General features: G+C 41.2%; 1 protein-coding gene across 2 annotated transcripts in view; it reads right to left on the bottom strand.

Moving 5' to 3' along the window:
* The window catches only part of LOC106877388 (EF-hand calcium-binding domain-containing protein 5), a 207009-nt gene that overhangs the window by 82588 nt on the left and 107192 nt on the right, over positions 1-17229 (bottom strand). For both annotated transcript variants that reach the window (XM_089341110.1, XM_089341109.1), the window contains exons 11-12: positions 13368-13394; positions 9527-9729 (exon numbers count right to left, since the gene is read on the bottom strand). In XM_089341110.1, the coding sequence (XP_089197236.1) occupies positions 9527-9729; positions 13368-13394 (230 nt within the window). The remainder of the gene's footprint in view (positions 1-9526; positions 9730-13367; positions 13395-17229) is intronic.

The following is a 17229-nucleotide window of genomic DNA, read 5'->3' as shown; positions in this document are numbered from 1 at the left end:
GCTTGCATTAAATGAGGATGCAAAGAAAGAGGTCTGGAGATGCCACTACGATAGATTGCTTAATAAAGAGAATGAATGGGAGAAAGAGAGCCTGCCGTATGTCGACCCAATAGAGGGACCAGCTATCCGAGTTGATAGTACCAGGGTAGATAAAGCAATTAAGAGTATGAAGACCGGGAAAGCCCGCGGCCCATCAGGAATCACTGCAGAGATGCTCAAAATATCTGGCAGTGTTGGCTATAGCCTAGTCACCCGTATTACGAACCAGGTGATACACGAAGGAGTCATACCTAATGACTGGTGTAGCAGCATCATAGTCAACTGCTACAAAGGTAAAGGTGACGCTTTAGATACAAATAATTACAGAGGCATCAAGCTGTTAGATCAGGTTATGAAAGTTACAGAGAGGGTCATAGCCCAACTAATTAGGGAGCGAATCAATTTAGATGAGATGCAGTTTGGGTTCGTGCCAGGTAAAAGCACTACTGATGCCTTATTTCTAGTGAGACAGTTGCAGGAGAAATACCTAGCTAAGGATAAACCTCTGTACCTGGCTTTCGTTGACATGGAGAAAGCCTTTGACAGGGTCCCCCGATCCCTTATCTGGTGGTCAATGAGGAAACTTGGGATAGAAGAATGGTTAGTGAGAGCTGTGCGAGCCATGTACAGAGATGCTGCCAGTAAGGTGAGGGTTGGAAATGAGTACAGCAATGAATTCCGGGTAGAGGTAGGGGTCCACCAAGGTTCCGTCCTCAGTCCCCTCTTATTTATCATAGTCCTCCAGGCAATCACAGAGGAGTTCAAGACAGGTTGCCCCTGGGAGCTCCTCTATGCTGATGACCTTGCCCTAATTGCGGAGTCACTATCAGAACTAGAGGAGAAATTTCAGGTGTGGAAGCAAGGTCTAGAATTGAAGGGCCTTAGAGTCAACCTAGCTAAAACCAAAATCCTAATAAGTAGGAAGGTAGATAAAACACAAACCCCTTCAGGTAGATGGCCCTGCTCAGTATGTAGAAAAGGAGTAGGTAGTAACTCTATAAGATGTACCCGGTGCAAGCTATGGACACATAAGAGGTGCAGCAACATCAAAGGCAGGTTAACTAGCAAGTTAGTTTTTGTTTGTGGCAGATGTTCAGGTGCAATAAAGACTGTAAACAAACAGGAAACAACTTCTATCTCATTCCAGGGTGAAAAACTAGAGGTAGTCGATAGCTTCCGCTATCTGGGCGACCAAGTTAGTAGTGGGGGTGGGTGCGCTGAAAGTGTAGCTGCTAGAATAAGAATAGCCTGGGCAAAGTTTAGAGAGCTCTTACCCCTGCTGGCGACAAAGGGACTCTCACTCAGAGTAAAAGGCAGACTGTATGACGCATGCGTACGAACAGCCATGCTACATGGCAGTGAAACATGGGCTGTAACTGCTGAGGACATACGTAAGCTTGCAAGGAATGAAGCCAGTATGCTCCGTTGGATGTGTAATGTCAATGTGAATACCCGTCAGAGTGTAAGTATCTTGAGAGAAAAGCTGAACATTAGAAGCATCAGTTGTGGTGTGCAAGAGAGACGATTGCGCTGGTATGGACATGTGGTGAGAATGGATGAGGATAGCTGCGTGAAAAAGTGCCACACCCTAACAGTTGAGGGAACCCGTGGAAGAGGTAGGCCCAGGAAGACCTGGGCTGAGGTGGTGAGGCAAGACCTTCGTACATTGGGCCTCACCGAGGCGATGACTACTGACCGAGACCTTTGGAAATGTGCTGTGCGTGAGAAGACCCGGCAAGCCAAGTAAGATCGTTGCCAGTGCCCCTGGACTGGTTCTTGTGTGGGTGGCACATGAGATGCACCATTTTGAGCGTGGCCGTTGCCAGTACCGCCTGACTGGCTCCCGTAGGATTTTCGAGCGAGATCGTTGCCAGTGCCCCTGGACTGGCTTGTGCAGGTGGCACATAAAAGACACCATTTCGAGCGTGGCCGTTTTCGTGCAGGTGACACGTAAAAGCACCCACTACACTCTCTGAGTGGTTGGCGTTAGGAAGGGCATCCAGCTGTAGAAACTCTGCCAAATTAGACTGGAGCCTGGTGTTGCCATCCGGTTTCACCAGTCCTCAGTCAAATCGTCCAACCCATGCTAGCATGGAAAGCGGACGTTAAACGATGATGATGATGATGATGATATATATATATCGTCAGTAGTTCATATATTCAAAAACAGAAGCATACTTTAAAGCATTGGAGCAGTAATATATATTTTAGGAAGATAAAGATTATGGCTGATCATAAGGGGACCATTGGTTTTACATCCATAAAGCACTCAGCAGTATAGGTCACTCATCAGACACAAATTGCTGAAGGTGCATAACCTCTTGTGCCTCCAGCCATTTGAGTCTGACAAGTTGCCTATACTGCTAAACGCTTTGTAGGTGCAAAACCAATGGTCACTCTATGACCGGCCATAACTTTTAACTTCCTAAAACATATATATATCGTATGATATATCAGCCAACAAAATGCAGCTACCAGCTGCCTCCCATACATGAGTAATGTACATATAGAACAAAAAAACATTGTCATATAATATATCAGCCAACAAAATGGTAGCAGCATTTTGTTGGCTGATATATTATATGACAATGTTTTTTTGCTCTCTCTATATATATATCATGGTACTCAATCAGTTATGACAATGAGGGCTCCAGTTGATCCAATCAACAGAACAGCCTGCTCGTGAAATTAACGTGCAAGTGGCTGAGCATTCCACAGACACATGTACTCTTAACGTAGTTCTAGTGGAGATCCAGTGTCGCACAGGGTGTGACAAGTCTGGCCCTTTGAAATACAGGCACAACAGAAACAGGAAGAAAGAGTGAGAGAAAGTTGTGGTGAAAGAGTACAGCAGGGTTCGCCACCACTCCCTGCCGAAGCCTTGTGGATCTTTAGGTGTTTTCGCTCAACAAACATTCACAACGCCTGGTCTGGGAATCGAAACTGCAATCCCACGACCGCGAGTCTGCTGCCCTAACCACTGGGCCATTGCACCTCCACACACACACACATATATATATATAAAAGAGAGATTCTGTCTGTTTCTGTGTTTGTTCGTTTGTTTGTCTACCAAAATGAAAGGGAATGGTTCAAGGGAAGCTATTATGTATCTATTAAAAAAACAAAAAATAAAGAAGGAAATAAGTGGAAATTTTAACGGTGAGTGTGTTAAATTATAAGTCACTAAAAGAGAATGACTCTCCCCAGACACAAGAGTATATGCTTCAACACATGAACTAAAGAATCTTGCAAACCAAATCCAAAAACGAAATATCTATCTATTATTATTGTATTTATCTATTATCTATTGTATGTATTATTCATTTGTTTGTCCACCAAAATGAAAGTGAATGGTTCAAGAGAGATTATTTTTTATATATATAACAGAGATTCTGTCCATTTGTTCGTTTGTTTGTCCAAAATTATGCAATGGTACAACACTTAATTGTTCACAAACCTATGAGGAACTGCACTGTGACAAATATTCTCACTGGTTGTGGTAAAGGTGACACTGTCTTCGTTCCTCGCATACCAGTTATATCATCTAATGTCCCATTCCAATTTAAGCTGTTACAGTTTCCTATCCTACTTTCCTTTGCTCTGAGCATTAATAAAACTCAGGGCCAAACACTAAAAGTTGCTGGATTCCAACTTGAAGAACAAACAGAAGTTTGTATATGAAATCCATCTTTTTTCTACTTCAATTATTACATGTTTTCCTCTTATATAATACACGCATACAGGACAAGTAAACCTAAATCTGTAGTTGTAGTCTCACCCTGGCTCAGATTCCAAACTGAATCTTTCAATTCTCCTTGGGCATACGGCATTCTCACCTGTGGCCTTCTCAGTGCCATTGCACAGTCACCTGGATTCCATAAAGCTATTCTTTTATATGATATAGCTATTCTTCTAGCTTCATTCACATTCAAACTGAATCTTTCATTTCTCCTTTGGCATACTGCCTATTAAAACATCAAAAAGAACAGTGACAAATGAATGTTCAACTTGACCTGCAGCCTTTTCAGTGCCATCGCAGTCAACTGGATTCCATAAAACTATTCTTCTATATGGTATACCCATTCTTCTAGCTTCTCGGCCCAAGAAACAGTAAAAGTAATTAATTACCCAATCAACAATGGGCATTACTTCTAGTATATATATATAAATTACACCTCCAGCTAGTTAACTTGGGAACCCTTGACGACAATGTAACCTTCATTTAATTAAGGTATCATAGGCCTGATGAGTAGCTAGTGGAAGACTCCACATTGAGTAATTATTACTTCTGTGGGGTTCCGCTAGCTAGGAAACATATGTAACCTGGATTTTACCTGCTCCATTCCCTCATTTTGGATTTTTATTCACATTCAAAGCAACCCTAGCTGCTAATTGTGAACTATCAAAAAACTTTTTTCAGCTTATCAAATTTCGATATGGGAAAAACCTACAACCTTCTATACCAAGAGACTACTATTGTTCCTGAAAGTTGTTTTTTATACCAACTACAGACTGCTTGAAGTTTATTAACTTCCTACATCTAGATTCTTGGATCTTACAATTTCATGTTATATATACTGGGCACCATCTGTGAGAGAAACAACACCATGATGCAATTCCCACACACACACACACACACACATTTTAATTTTGCACATATGCATTGTTTGTTTTTTATTTTGTCGACTACACAGTATAGTAGGGTCAGTTGGGTGCCATCTATGAGAAAAACAGCACCATGATGCAATTCACACAGCTAGAAATTTAGAAATGACTTGCTGTACTGCTTGGCATTCATGCCAGAAGCTCCAATACAAACATTTCAGAGTGTCTGGGTGTCAACCTGAGGACGTGCCGAGAGTGACAAAAATCAAACATCCAACCAATATCATGGTGTTTGGAGTGATCATTGATGATGGCGATGTTATACCTCCATTCATCTTCCCACATGGCCTCAGACTCAACCTGAAGGCCTATATCAAGTGCCTGGAGGAGTTAGTGCTGCTTTGGGTCAAGAGGATGGCTGCTATAAGACCCTATGTCTGGCAACAGGACTTTGCACCATGCAACACAAGCAGGAGAACCCAGTCATGGCTGTCAGACAATTTCTGCAACCACATCACCCCTAACATCTGATCACCTAACTCCCCAGACTACAACCCCCTTGATTATTATGTGGGGTGCAGTTGAGCGAGAGACCAACAAAACTCCTTGTAACACCAAAGATGAATTGAAGGCAAGGATTATGGCAGCATTCACCAACTTAAACAAGGAGACCGTCCAGGCGAGTTGTAGGAGATTCCGAAGTCGTTTTGAGGTCGTGGTTGAAGCCAATGGAGTTTTATTGAATAATCTTACTCTTAGTATTTCAAGATATTTTTATGTAAATTTGGTCAATATATTCCCTGCACCCTATATATCATCATCATCATCATCATCATCATCATTTAACGTCCGCTTTCCATGGTAGCATGGGTTGGACGATTTGACTGAGGACTGGTGCAACTGGATGGCTACACCAGGCTCCAATCTAATTTGGCAGAGTTTCTACAGCTGGATGCCCTTCCTAATGCCAACCACTAAGAGAGTGTAGTGGGTGCTTTTACGTGTCACCCGCACGAAAACGGCCACGCTCGAAATGGTGTCTTTTATGTGCCACCCGCACAAGACCCAGTCCAGGGGCACTGGCAACGATCTCGCTCGAAAACCCTACAAGGCCAGTCACGCGGTACTGGCAACGGTCACGCTCAGGATGGTACAACTTATGTGCCACCCGCACAAGAGCCAGTCCAGGGGCACTGGCAACGATCTCACTTGGCTTGCCGGGTCTTCTCACGCACAGCACATTTCCAAAGGTCTCGGTCAGTAGTCATCGCCTCGGTGAGGCCCAATGTTCGAAAGTCTTGCCTCACCACCTCAGCCCAGGTCTTCCTGGGCCTACCTCTTCCACGGGTTCCCTCAACTGTTAGGGTGTGGCACTTTTTCACGCAGCTATCCTCATCCATTCTCACCACATGTCCAAACCAGCGCAATCGTCTCTCTTGCACACCACTACTGACGCTTCTTATGTTCAGCTTTTCTCTCAAGATACTTACACTCTGACGGGTATGCACATTTACATTGCACATCCAGCAGAGCATACTGGCTTCATTCCTTGCGAGCTTACGCATGTCCTCAGCAGTCACAGCCCATGTTTCACTGCCATGTAGCATGGCTGTTCATACACATGCGTCATACAGTCTGCCTTTTACTCTGAGTGAGAGTCCCTTTGTCGCCAGCAGGAGTAAGAGCTCTCTAAACTTGGCCCAGGCTATTCTTATACTAGCAGTTACACTTTCAGCGCACCCACCCCCACTACTAACTTGGTCGCCCAGATAGCGGAAGCTATCAACTACCTCTAGTTTTTCTCCCTGGAATGAGATAGAAGTTGTTTCCTGTTTGTTTACAGTGTTTATTGCACCTGAACATCTGACACATACAAAATCTAACTTCCTAGTTAACCTGCCTTTGATATTGCTGCACCTCTTATGTGTCCATAGCTTGCACCGGGTACATCTTATAGAGTTACTACCTACTCCTTTACTGCATACTGAGCAGGGCCATCTACCTGAAGGGGTTTGTGTTTTATCTACCTTCCTACTTATTAGGATTTTGGCTTTTGATAGGTTGACTCTAATGCCCTTCGATTCTAGTCCTTGCTTCCACACCTTAAACTTCTCCTCTAGTTCTGATAGTGACTCCGCAATTAGGGCAAGGTCATCAGCATAGAGGAGCTCCCAGGGGCAACCTGTCTTGAACTCCTCTGTGATTGCCTGGAGGACTATGATAAATAGGAGGGGGCTGAGGACGGAACCTTGGTGGACCCCTACCTCTACCCGGAATTCATTACTGTACTCATTTCCAACCTTCACCTTACTGACAGCATCTCTGTACATGGCTCGCACAGCTCTCACTAACCATTCTTCTATCCCAAGTTTCCTCATTGACCACCAGATAAGGGATCGGGGGACCCTGTCAAAGGCTTTCTCCATGTCAACGAAGGCCAGGTACAGAGGTTTATCCTTGGCTAGATATTTCTCCTGCAGCTGTCTCACTAGAAATAAGGCATCAGTAGTGCTTTTACCTGGCACAAACCCAAACTGCATCTCATCTAAATTGATTTGCTCCCTAATTAGTTGGGCTATGACCCTCTCCGTAACTTTCATAACCTGATCTAACAGTTTGATGCCTCTGTAATTATTAGTGTCTAAAACGTCACCTTTACCTTTGTAGCAGTTTACTATGGTGCTGCTACACCAGTCATTGGGTATGACTCCTTCGTGTATCACCTGGTTCGTAATACGGGTGACTAGGCTGTAGCCAACACTGCCAGATATTTTGAGCATCTCTGCAGTGATTCCTGATGGGCCGGTGGCTTTCCCTGTCTTCATATTCTTAATTGCTTTATCTACCCTAGTACTGTCAACTCGGATAGCTGGTCCCTCTGTTGGGTCGACATACGGCAGGCTCTCTTTCTCCCATTCATTCTCTTTATTAAGCAATCTAGGACTCCTTCCAGTTTCCATCCACCAAATCCACTCAAGGCTTTGATTGGCCCAAGGCTATAGCAGAAGACACATGCCCAAGGTGCCACAAAGTGGGACTGAACTCAGAACAATGTGTTTGGGAAGCAAAATTCTCACCACACAGCCATGCCTGCTCCTCATATATAAACTCATATATAGCTATTTTGATTTATTTGAATCTCATCAATACAAGGCAATAAAAGCTTTATTAATTATACAATATTACTTTGTTATGTAAAGCGAGAGAGAGAAGAGTCAGGAAGATATATGGAGGCATTTCACTTGGAATATTGTTCTTTGTATTTTTTTTTTTTGTCATACAGTGTGAGAAATGGAAGCAAAAGTAATTTAAATTTATGTAAAATCTCAATTATTTTCATCTTCTTTGTGAAAATATCCATCACAGCTAGAATAAATTATAGCCACAGATATTTCACAGGCCATGTTGCAGCTGTGCTGTTTATAATGAAACGTTCAGTTCCTGCCATTTAGTGAGGCAACATAAATATGCATGCATGTGCATGTGTGTGTATGTGTGTGTGTCTGTATGAATATATATATCTTTATATATATATATATATATATATATATATATATATATATATATCTTTATATATATATATATATATATATATATATATATATATATATATACGAACATGCACATATGTTTGCTCATATGTATATGTAGATATGTATGTATGTTCATATACATACATATCTATATGTATACACATACATAATATAATATATGATATGATATGATATGAATAATCTACTCAATTTCATCTGTTATTTAGAATATTTAGCCGAATCCTATTTTGATTCTTTTCTTTATACTTAATCCATATTTATCTATAATCTTTTGTTTATTCCTTCCTTTGTATTTAGTAAACGTGTGTGAGAGTGTTTATATGTATGTGCATGTATGTGTGCGTGTGTGTGTGTGTGTGTGTATAAATCTGTATGCATTTATATATATATATATAATCAGAAAATGATATGTGTATATACACACACGCACAATCACACACACACACAATCACACACACATATATAAAATTTCTTCAAATACTTAGCCAGCTCTGCGGACATAGTTTGATAATGTCTGTTATATAGATGACCTAATTTGCAATGGAGGTGGATGGGCTCAAAGGATAATTGCCAGAGTAAGAATGGGTTGCAAAAGGTCCAGGGAGCCTTTACCTCAGCTGGCAACAAAGGGCAGAATGCCTATATATGAAGTGAAGCACCATATGATAGTGATGCATGGTCCTTGAGTGCAATGGATTTGCAGAGGCTGGAAATAAACAAGATGAACATACTTCGTTGTGGGCAATGCTGTGCGTGAGAAGACCCGGCAAGCCAAGTGAGACCAAAATCCAAGGCCTCTGCCAGGGATGTAGCCAGCCCACTTACGCGTAACATTCCTTCATTGGACACTAAACTCCGCTTGCAAAGACCTGTTGAGGCAAGTGAAATCGAAATCGAACAAAATTTGTAGACTGGCACCCTTGCCAACATCTTTTTCATTGAACACTAAACTCAGCTTGCGAAGACCTGTTGGGGCAAGCGAAAGCGAAATCGTAATGGCACCTGTACCAGTGGATCACTAAGAGCACCGTCCAAGTGTGATTGTTGCCAGAGCACCAGCTGTCTGGCTTCCGTGCCGGTGGCACGTAAATAGCACCCACTACACTCTCAGAGTGGTTGGTGTTAGGAAGGGCATCCAGCTGTAGAAACTCTGCCAAATCAGATTGGAGCCTGGTGTAGCCATCTGGCTCACCAGTCCTCAGTCAAATCGTCCAACCCATGCTAGCATGGAAAGCGGACATTAAATGATGATGATGATGATGATATATATATTGGTGTCTGAAACAACTCTTTAAAAAAATTATAATTAATAAATAAAATGGTTTTACCTTTCTGAGTCGTCGCATTTTCTCATCATGACTTTCTTGATGATTTTCATAAAAGCAGCCAACCAAAATATCAAACATAATTGTAGAATGTTGTTCAGCCAAGAAACTTTTCAGCAGTTGAACAAATTGTAAGGCAGTCAGAGTATCTACATCAAAAGCTGACGGAGAAAGATCTATTTGTCTTTGGAGAAGTTTTTCTGCATCTTGTGAAATAAGAGGTCTTAAGTTAAGATTGGATCATGCACAAAGTATGTTTGTTTATTAGTTGTTTTATTTAAAGTGAGAAATCTGAAGATGTTGATGAGAATGTACATACATATGTATGTGTGTGTGTGTGTGTGTGTGTGTGTACATATATATATATATATATATGTATATATATAGGGACGTATGTATATCATCATCATCATCATCATTGTTTAACGTCCGCTTTGCATGCTCGCATGGGTTGGACGATTTGACTGAGGACTGGTGAAACCGGATGGCAACACCAGGCTCCAATCTAATTTGGCAGAGTTTCTACAGCTGGATGCCCTTCCTAACGCCAACCACTCAGAGAGTGTAGTGGGTGCTTTTACGTGTCACCTGCACGAAAACGGCCACACTCGAAATGGTGTCTTTTATGTGCCAGTCCAGGGGCACTGGCAACGATCTCACTCGAAAATCCTACGGGAGCCAGTCAGGCGGTACTGGCAACGGCCACGCTCAAAATGGTGCATCTCATGTGCCACCCGCACAAGAGCCAGTCCAGGGGCACTGGCAACGATCTTACTTGGCTTGCCGGGTCTTCTCATGCACAGCACATTTCCAAAGGTCTCGGTCAGTAGTCATCGCCTCGGTGAGGCCCAATGTACGAAGGTCTTGCCTCACCACTTCAGCCCAGGTCTTCCTGGGCCTACCTCTTCCACGGGTTCCCTCAACTGTTAGGGTGTGGCACTTTTTCACGCAGCTATCCTCATCCATTCTCACCACATGTCCAAACCAGCGCAATCGTCTCTCTTGCACACCACAACTGATGCTTCTAATGTTCAGCTTTTCTCTCAAGATACTTAAACTCTGACGGGTATTCACATTGACATTACACATCCAACGGAGTATACTGGCTTCATTCCTTGCGAGCTTACGTATGTCCTCAGCAGTTACAGCCCATGTTTCACTGCCTTGTAGCATGGCTGTTCGTACGCATGTGTCATACAGTCTGCCTTTTACTCTGAGTGAGAGTCCCTTTGTCGTCAGCAGGGGTAAGAGCTCTCTAAACTTTGCCCAGGCTATTCTTATTCTAGCAGCTACACTTTCAGCGCACCCACCCCCACTAATAACTTGGTCGCCCAGATAGCGGAAGCTATCGACTACCTCTAGTTTTTCACCCTGGAATGAGATAGAAGTTGTTTCCTGTTTGTTTACAGTCTTTATTGCACCTGAACATCTGCCACAAACAAAAACTAACTTGCTAGTTAACCTGCCTTTGATGTTGCTGCACCTCTTATGTGTCCATAGCTTGCACCGGGTACATCTTATAGAGTTACTACCTACTCCTTTTCTACATACTGAGCAGGGCCATCTACCTGAAGGGGTTTGTGTTTTATCTACCTTCCTACTTATTAGGATTTTGGTTTTAGCTAGGTTGACTCTAAGGCCCTTCAATTCTAGACCTTGCTTCCACACCTGAAACTTCTCCTCTAGTTCTGATAGTGACTCCGCAATTAGGGCAAGGTCATCAGCATAGAGGAGCTCCCAGGGGCAACCTGTCTTGAACTCCTCTGTGATTGCCTGGAGGACTATGATAAGTAAGAGGGGGCTGAGGACGGAACCTTGGTGGACCCCTACCTCTACCCGGAATTCATTGCTGTACTCATTTCCAACCCTCACCTTACTGGCAGCATCTCTGTACATGGCTCGCACAGCTCTCACTAACCATTCTTCTATCCCAAGTTTCCTCATTGACCACCAGATAAGGGATCGGGGGACCCTGTCAAAGGCTTTCTCCATGTCAACGAAAGCCAGGTACAGAGGTTTATCCTTAGCTAGGTATTTCTCCTGCAGCTGTCTCACTAGAAATAAGGCATCAGTAGTGCTTTTACCTGGCACGAACCCAAACTGCATCTCATCTAAATTGATTCGCTCCCTAATTAGTTGGGCTATGACCCTCTCTGTAGCTTTCATAACCTGATCTAACAGTTTGATGCCTCTGTAATTATTTGTATCTAAAGCGTCACCTTTACCTTTGTAGCAGTTGACTATGATGCTGCTACACCAGTCATTGGGTATGACTCCTTCGTGTATCACCTGGTTCGTAATATGGGTGACTAGGCTATAGCCAACACTGCCAGATATTTTGAGCATCTCTGCAGTGATTCCTGATGGGCTGGGGGCTTTCCCGGTCTTCATACTCTTAATTGCTTTATCTACCTGGTACTATCTATATATATATATGTATAGGGACGTACGTATCTATATATATATATATATATATATATATGGATGATATATATATGCAGATGTATATATATGTGTGTGTGTGTGTATGTGTGTGTGTGTGTGTGTATGTGTGTGTGTGTTAAATAAAAGGAGACAACAAAGCCAAGGCAGTGTGAAATTTCTAGAACATTTATGAAGAGAAAAGTAGTCTTACAGCTGTTTCAAGGATGTGACAGATATCCCTTCATCAGAGACAATATGAGAGAGTTAAGTAGAGGGAAATAGTAGAGTTTAATATAAGAAGTTATTTTGGAAAGTACAAAGGGAAAGAAAAGTATAAAAATAAGAATATATGTTGTTTGTCACAGCTGCTGTGCTGTGCAGAATGGGTAGAAAAGGCTTCTTGGCCATGGTATAGGACTTCGTATTTTGTTATTACAAATGGATCAAATGGATAGTGTTTCGGTGCTGCTGTTGTTGTTGCTGCTGCTGCTGCTGCTGATGGTGTTGATTGTGGTGGTTCTGGGGCTGCTGGTGGTGGTTGCATTGGTAGTGTTACTGCCTCCGTGTGTGTTGCCGGTGGTTCATGTGTTGGTGTTATTAAGCCTGCTGATGTTGATGTTGCTGCCGTTGTTGCTGCTGATGCTGCTGTTGTAGTTGCTGGTGCTGACCTTGACGATGATGTTGCTGGGGCTGTTGGTATTGGTGTTGGCAAAGGTGGGGATGGTGGTGGTGTTGGTAATGTTATTGCTGGATGTGGAGGGGGCTCTGTCGGGCAGCAGCAACATTGACAACTACAACCGCAACAACAGCACCGACAGCAGCAGTGGTAGCAGCAACAACAACAGCAATAGTAGGCACAACACCAACTCCATGCATACAAGGGAATACATTGGATGCGCAGGAACTTCCTTTCAGAAACGTCTTTCCAGTCGTAGAGCCTCCTTTCAGGGTCCCAGAAAGGAAATATGGAACATCGCTGGCCAACCATATCTGGCAACTGAAGAAATATGGAATTCCATACTCGATATGGAAAAAGTGGAGGATGCTTTCAAAGACCAGACTTATCCCCACCAATCAATTTTTTATCCCTTTGAATATTGGAGTTACATCCCATGCCTTTCTTGACAAGAATTATCATTAACACTAAGGATGTTTTTTTTGTTTATTGGAAGTGTAATTTTAATTGATTAAAAATAGGAATTTCTCAACAAGAATCATCATTAATGGTAATGATTGTTTTCTTTTCATTTCAGATGTAATGTTAAATGATTAGAAATAAGGAGGAGAAGCTCATTACATTAATTATATCAACCCCACTCCATCACCACTTAATTATACTGATGACATATATATCACTATATGTTCAAACCGTACTCAACCATTGTGTTGATATGAAAGCAAAGCACATAATTCTACTTACCATCTTCTGCAGCAATAGGCTCCATTTCTGTTTCCATTGATGGTTGATGGGTATGAAGTAGAAATTCAGAAATGTATATATTAAAAAAATATCATCTTAACCAGGCACACATAAATTTTGATATAAAAGAAATAATATTGACTTCTTTAGAAAAAAAATGCTTCTCTACATTTATACCAATAACACAACACTATGTAACAAAATTTTAATTTTTTTTTCATCTTTGGTCATTAAACATTATTTCCTATTTGCTTCTATCTAGAAATCAAAAGAAATGACTACTTTCTCTTCAAAGTTTGCTTTTGTGGCCTGGACACCAATGTTTTGAAACTGAGCTCCTATTTTCCATTACATTTCAGACAGATTCAGTTCTGAGTTGCTAGAACAGAAATATTCTGCTCAATACCACAAATTTTCTTGTCAGTTGCTTGGTCTTAACCACTTGAGCATGTCCCTTAGTGGCTGACAATATGTGCATCTCTTACGATGAGCAGGAGTAATGGGGAAGCTTGAGGGCTGTGTGTTGAGAGGGATTCTTTGTGGTTTGAATAAATGTAACAAAAGCAAAGTTTAAAGGAAATATTAGTCATTTATCATACTTTCTAGAGGTAAACAAATAAGAAGTAACAGTTGCTATTGAAGGGAAAAAAATCGTGTTACACAGTGTAATATGCAAAACACTTCATTTTTAAGTTGGTCCAGTCTATTCAACTGTAAATGAGTTCCAGCAATTGCTAGGAAATTAACCCTGTAAGGGACAGGTGCTCTATCCAGGTGTGGAAACTGGATTAAGCTCTGGTCTTAGGAGTCCTGTGGTTATAACAGGCCTAAGTACTAATAAGTCAGTGAACAAGCTTAGGTACTTTTGCAATTCAATATATTTGTTCTAGTAAGGCGATGAGCTGGCAGAAACAATAGCATGCCAGGTGAAATGCTTAACAGTATTTCATCTGTCTTTATGTTCTGAGTTCAAATTCCACCAAGGTTGACTTTGCCTTTCATCCTTTTTGGGTCAATAAATTAAGTACCAGTTGCATACTGGGGTCGATCTAATCGATTGGCCCTACTCCCCCAAAATTTCAGGCCTTGTGCCAAGAGTAGAAAAGAATATATTTCTTCTAGTTACCTGCAGTTCACTAAATGTAATTGAATATTTATAATTCACTTCAGAAACTATTTTTGGTTTCTCTGCTAAGTATTCTGTACCTATATACCCTGTTTCTATCTAAGACACTAGTTCTCAATCAGGACCCATAAGGCCCTTGGGGGTCCATGTCAGATCTCTCAGTTGCCATTTGACCTGCCAGAAACCACAGTCAAATTTAGTTTAAATCACATCACACCAGAAAGGATACATTTGATAATGTATTCTTGGACCCCTCAGAAGAATCAGGATGGTTGTGGCCAGAATGCCTTTGAGCATAAGCCTACATGAGTGGTTCTCAACCAGGGTCCATATGGCCCTTGGCGATCCATATAAGGTTTCATTGTTAAAATTTATGTGCAATAAATTGATTATACTTCTGCAATATACAAAATATTTTAATTTCTTATAGAATTCCTAATAATATTTAATTATAAAGATACAGTAGAGTAAAACAGGAATCAAAGCTATCCATAGACATGAAATGGTCGAAAACCACTGATTTATAATCTTTGATATATGTATGTTACTATCTGATAACTATAATCATCCTTACAAAATGTATTTCCACTACAACAAGAAACCTGTTCCTGTTCCTTCCATCATACTTCAATTTCTCAACACCAAGAATAAAGCTGCCTTCCTCTCCACTAAACTCTCTCTCAGTCAAGCAGGCTTTTGTCTTGCGAGTTACATGACCTCACTTGTGGTGATGCCTTGAAAAACGAAGAGTACTAATACCATCTGTAAAGTGGTTAGCATTAGGAAAGGCATTCAGCTATAGAAACCATGCAAAAGCAGATATTGGATCATAACACAGTCCCTGAACTCATCAAATCTTGTTGAACCATAGGAGCCTGTCAAACAATTCAGCCAATGCCAACAGGAAAGATAGACGTTGAGTGATTATGATGATGATGGTGGTGGTGGTGGTGGTGATGGTGGTGGTAGTACTTGTGGTGACCTCTACAGCTATACACCTACATCTATGTCACTGTATCTATCTAGAGGTATATGTTATTAATATTTCACTTAGGCATCATGGTAGTAATAACCTGGTGTAGAACTCAATATACATATGCTTCTGAACAAAGCATTAGTCAAGTATAGAGCAGTAATAAGAAAATGAAATGACAAAGGAATAAACAATTATCTTATGAACTTCATTAGCTTGCAGCTGTTTCTGCTAATAAGATGCAGTGGACTCATAGTTGAGTGCCTGGGTAACACCTTATAGCTTCATCAAAGCCTTGAATATGAAGCACACTGTATTTTGTTATATGCTATTATCAGAAGCTGTACTCCTGAGTTAGCTTCTATCTCCATTTGCAATCAAACTCTGTAACTCTTTAGCATTTAAACTGGCCGCATCTGGCCCAAATATTCTACCTGTTTTTTTGTTGAAGCTGACCAGATCCAGCCTCTCACAGTTACCCTACAATGTTAATCTAAAAATAAATGATCATGTCTTCAAATCTCAACACTACAAGATTAATGTTTTAAAAATAACCATTACATATGACTGAATACTAAAGGGTTAAATTTTCTTTTTTAGGGGTCAAGGATCAGCTACATCCCTTTGAAAAGCCCATCTTTGATCTCTTCTTACATTTTCCCACGGCTTACATGTATATCATATATACTATTTTACATATAAAATTATCCCTGCATAGTCCTGACCCTATTTCCATCACTGGCTAAGTTTATGTAAGTAAAAAGTAAACTAACTGTGACACAAAAGACTAGCTGAAAGCTATCAGCAGTTCAATGGTCCACAAATACATTCAATTTCAAAAATGTCTGAGGCCCACAAAGAACACCTCAGTGATCCACTTTTGAGCCATAGCCCACCAGTGGCTGACCATGGGGTTACCAGGAGAACTCACAAAAGATTGTAATGCTTTTGAAGGCTTTAGCAGAGAGATGTTTGTGGGTAGAGAGGCAGTGTGGTGTAAGGTGACCTACCCTAATCTATGGAAATCTTTCTCATCTTGTCAAACACTGACCCATCCTGTATAACATCTCACTTGTAAAGCATTCATTACAGTATCACAGTATTGGGCAGATCATCAGTACTTATACACCACTGGTCACAATGCACTTCCAATTCCTTCTTGATTGGGCCATTTTTTTTTTTTCCATCTTGATCCAAACTGCTTGACTAAATTGTCTTCCCATCATCGTGGAGAACTTCCAAGTGGCCTTTTCTAATCTCTTGGATACCACTTGACAACCGCATGGGCACAACTGCATGGGCCCACATGTTGCCTGTGAACCATGCAACATGTCCAGTCCAGCAGAACGTGCACTTTTGGTACTCTGTGATGACATCATTCAACTCTGCTTCATTCTCAAATCATTTCATTTCAAATGTGCTCTCTTAGTGATGTTCCTACCATGGATCTATCCATGGCCCACTGCACTGTAAACAATCAGAACTTTTATCTCAAGTCTTTTTTTCTCAACAACTACTAAAATGTTAAGCATAGTATTCAAAGTTTAATTGCACTGTGTGAGATGAATATAGTCTAAATTGTAAATTTTGATATCCATACATTGTGGAACATAGTACTGAATGTCTTGCTGTGCTTTGTGACATGATTCAAAACCAAATTGCTTGTCTGGGCAATTACAGACTGTGGATACTCATTAAATACTCACTACTGATGCTATACACAAATAAAATGGAACCTAAGTAAAACCTAAAATTTAATACAA

This window comes from Octopus bimaculoides, chromosome 24, assembly GCF_046866305.1.
Source record: "Octopus bimaculoides isolate indiv1 chromosome 24, ASM4686630v1, whole genome shotgun sequence".
NCBI classification, from domain to species: domain Eukaryota; kingdom Metazoa; phylum Mollusca; class Cephalopoda; order Octopoda; family Octopodidae; genus Octopus; species Octopus bimaculoides.
The sequence above is the reverse complement of the archived record's forward strand: the minus strand, read 5'-3'. Positions and strand labels throughout refer to the sequence as shown.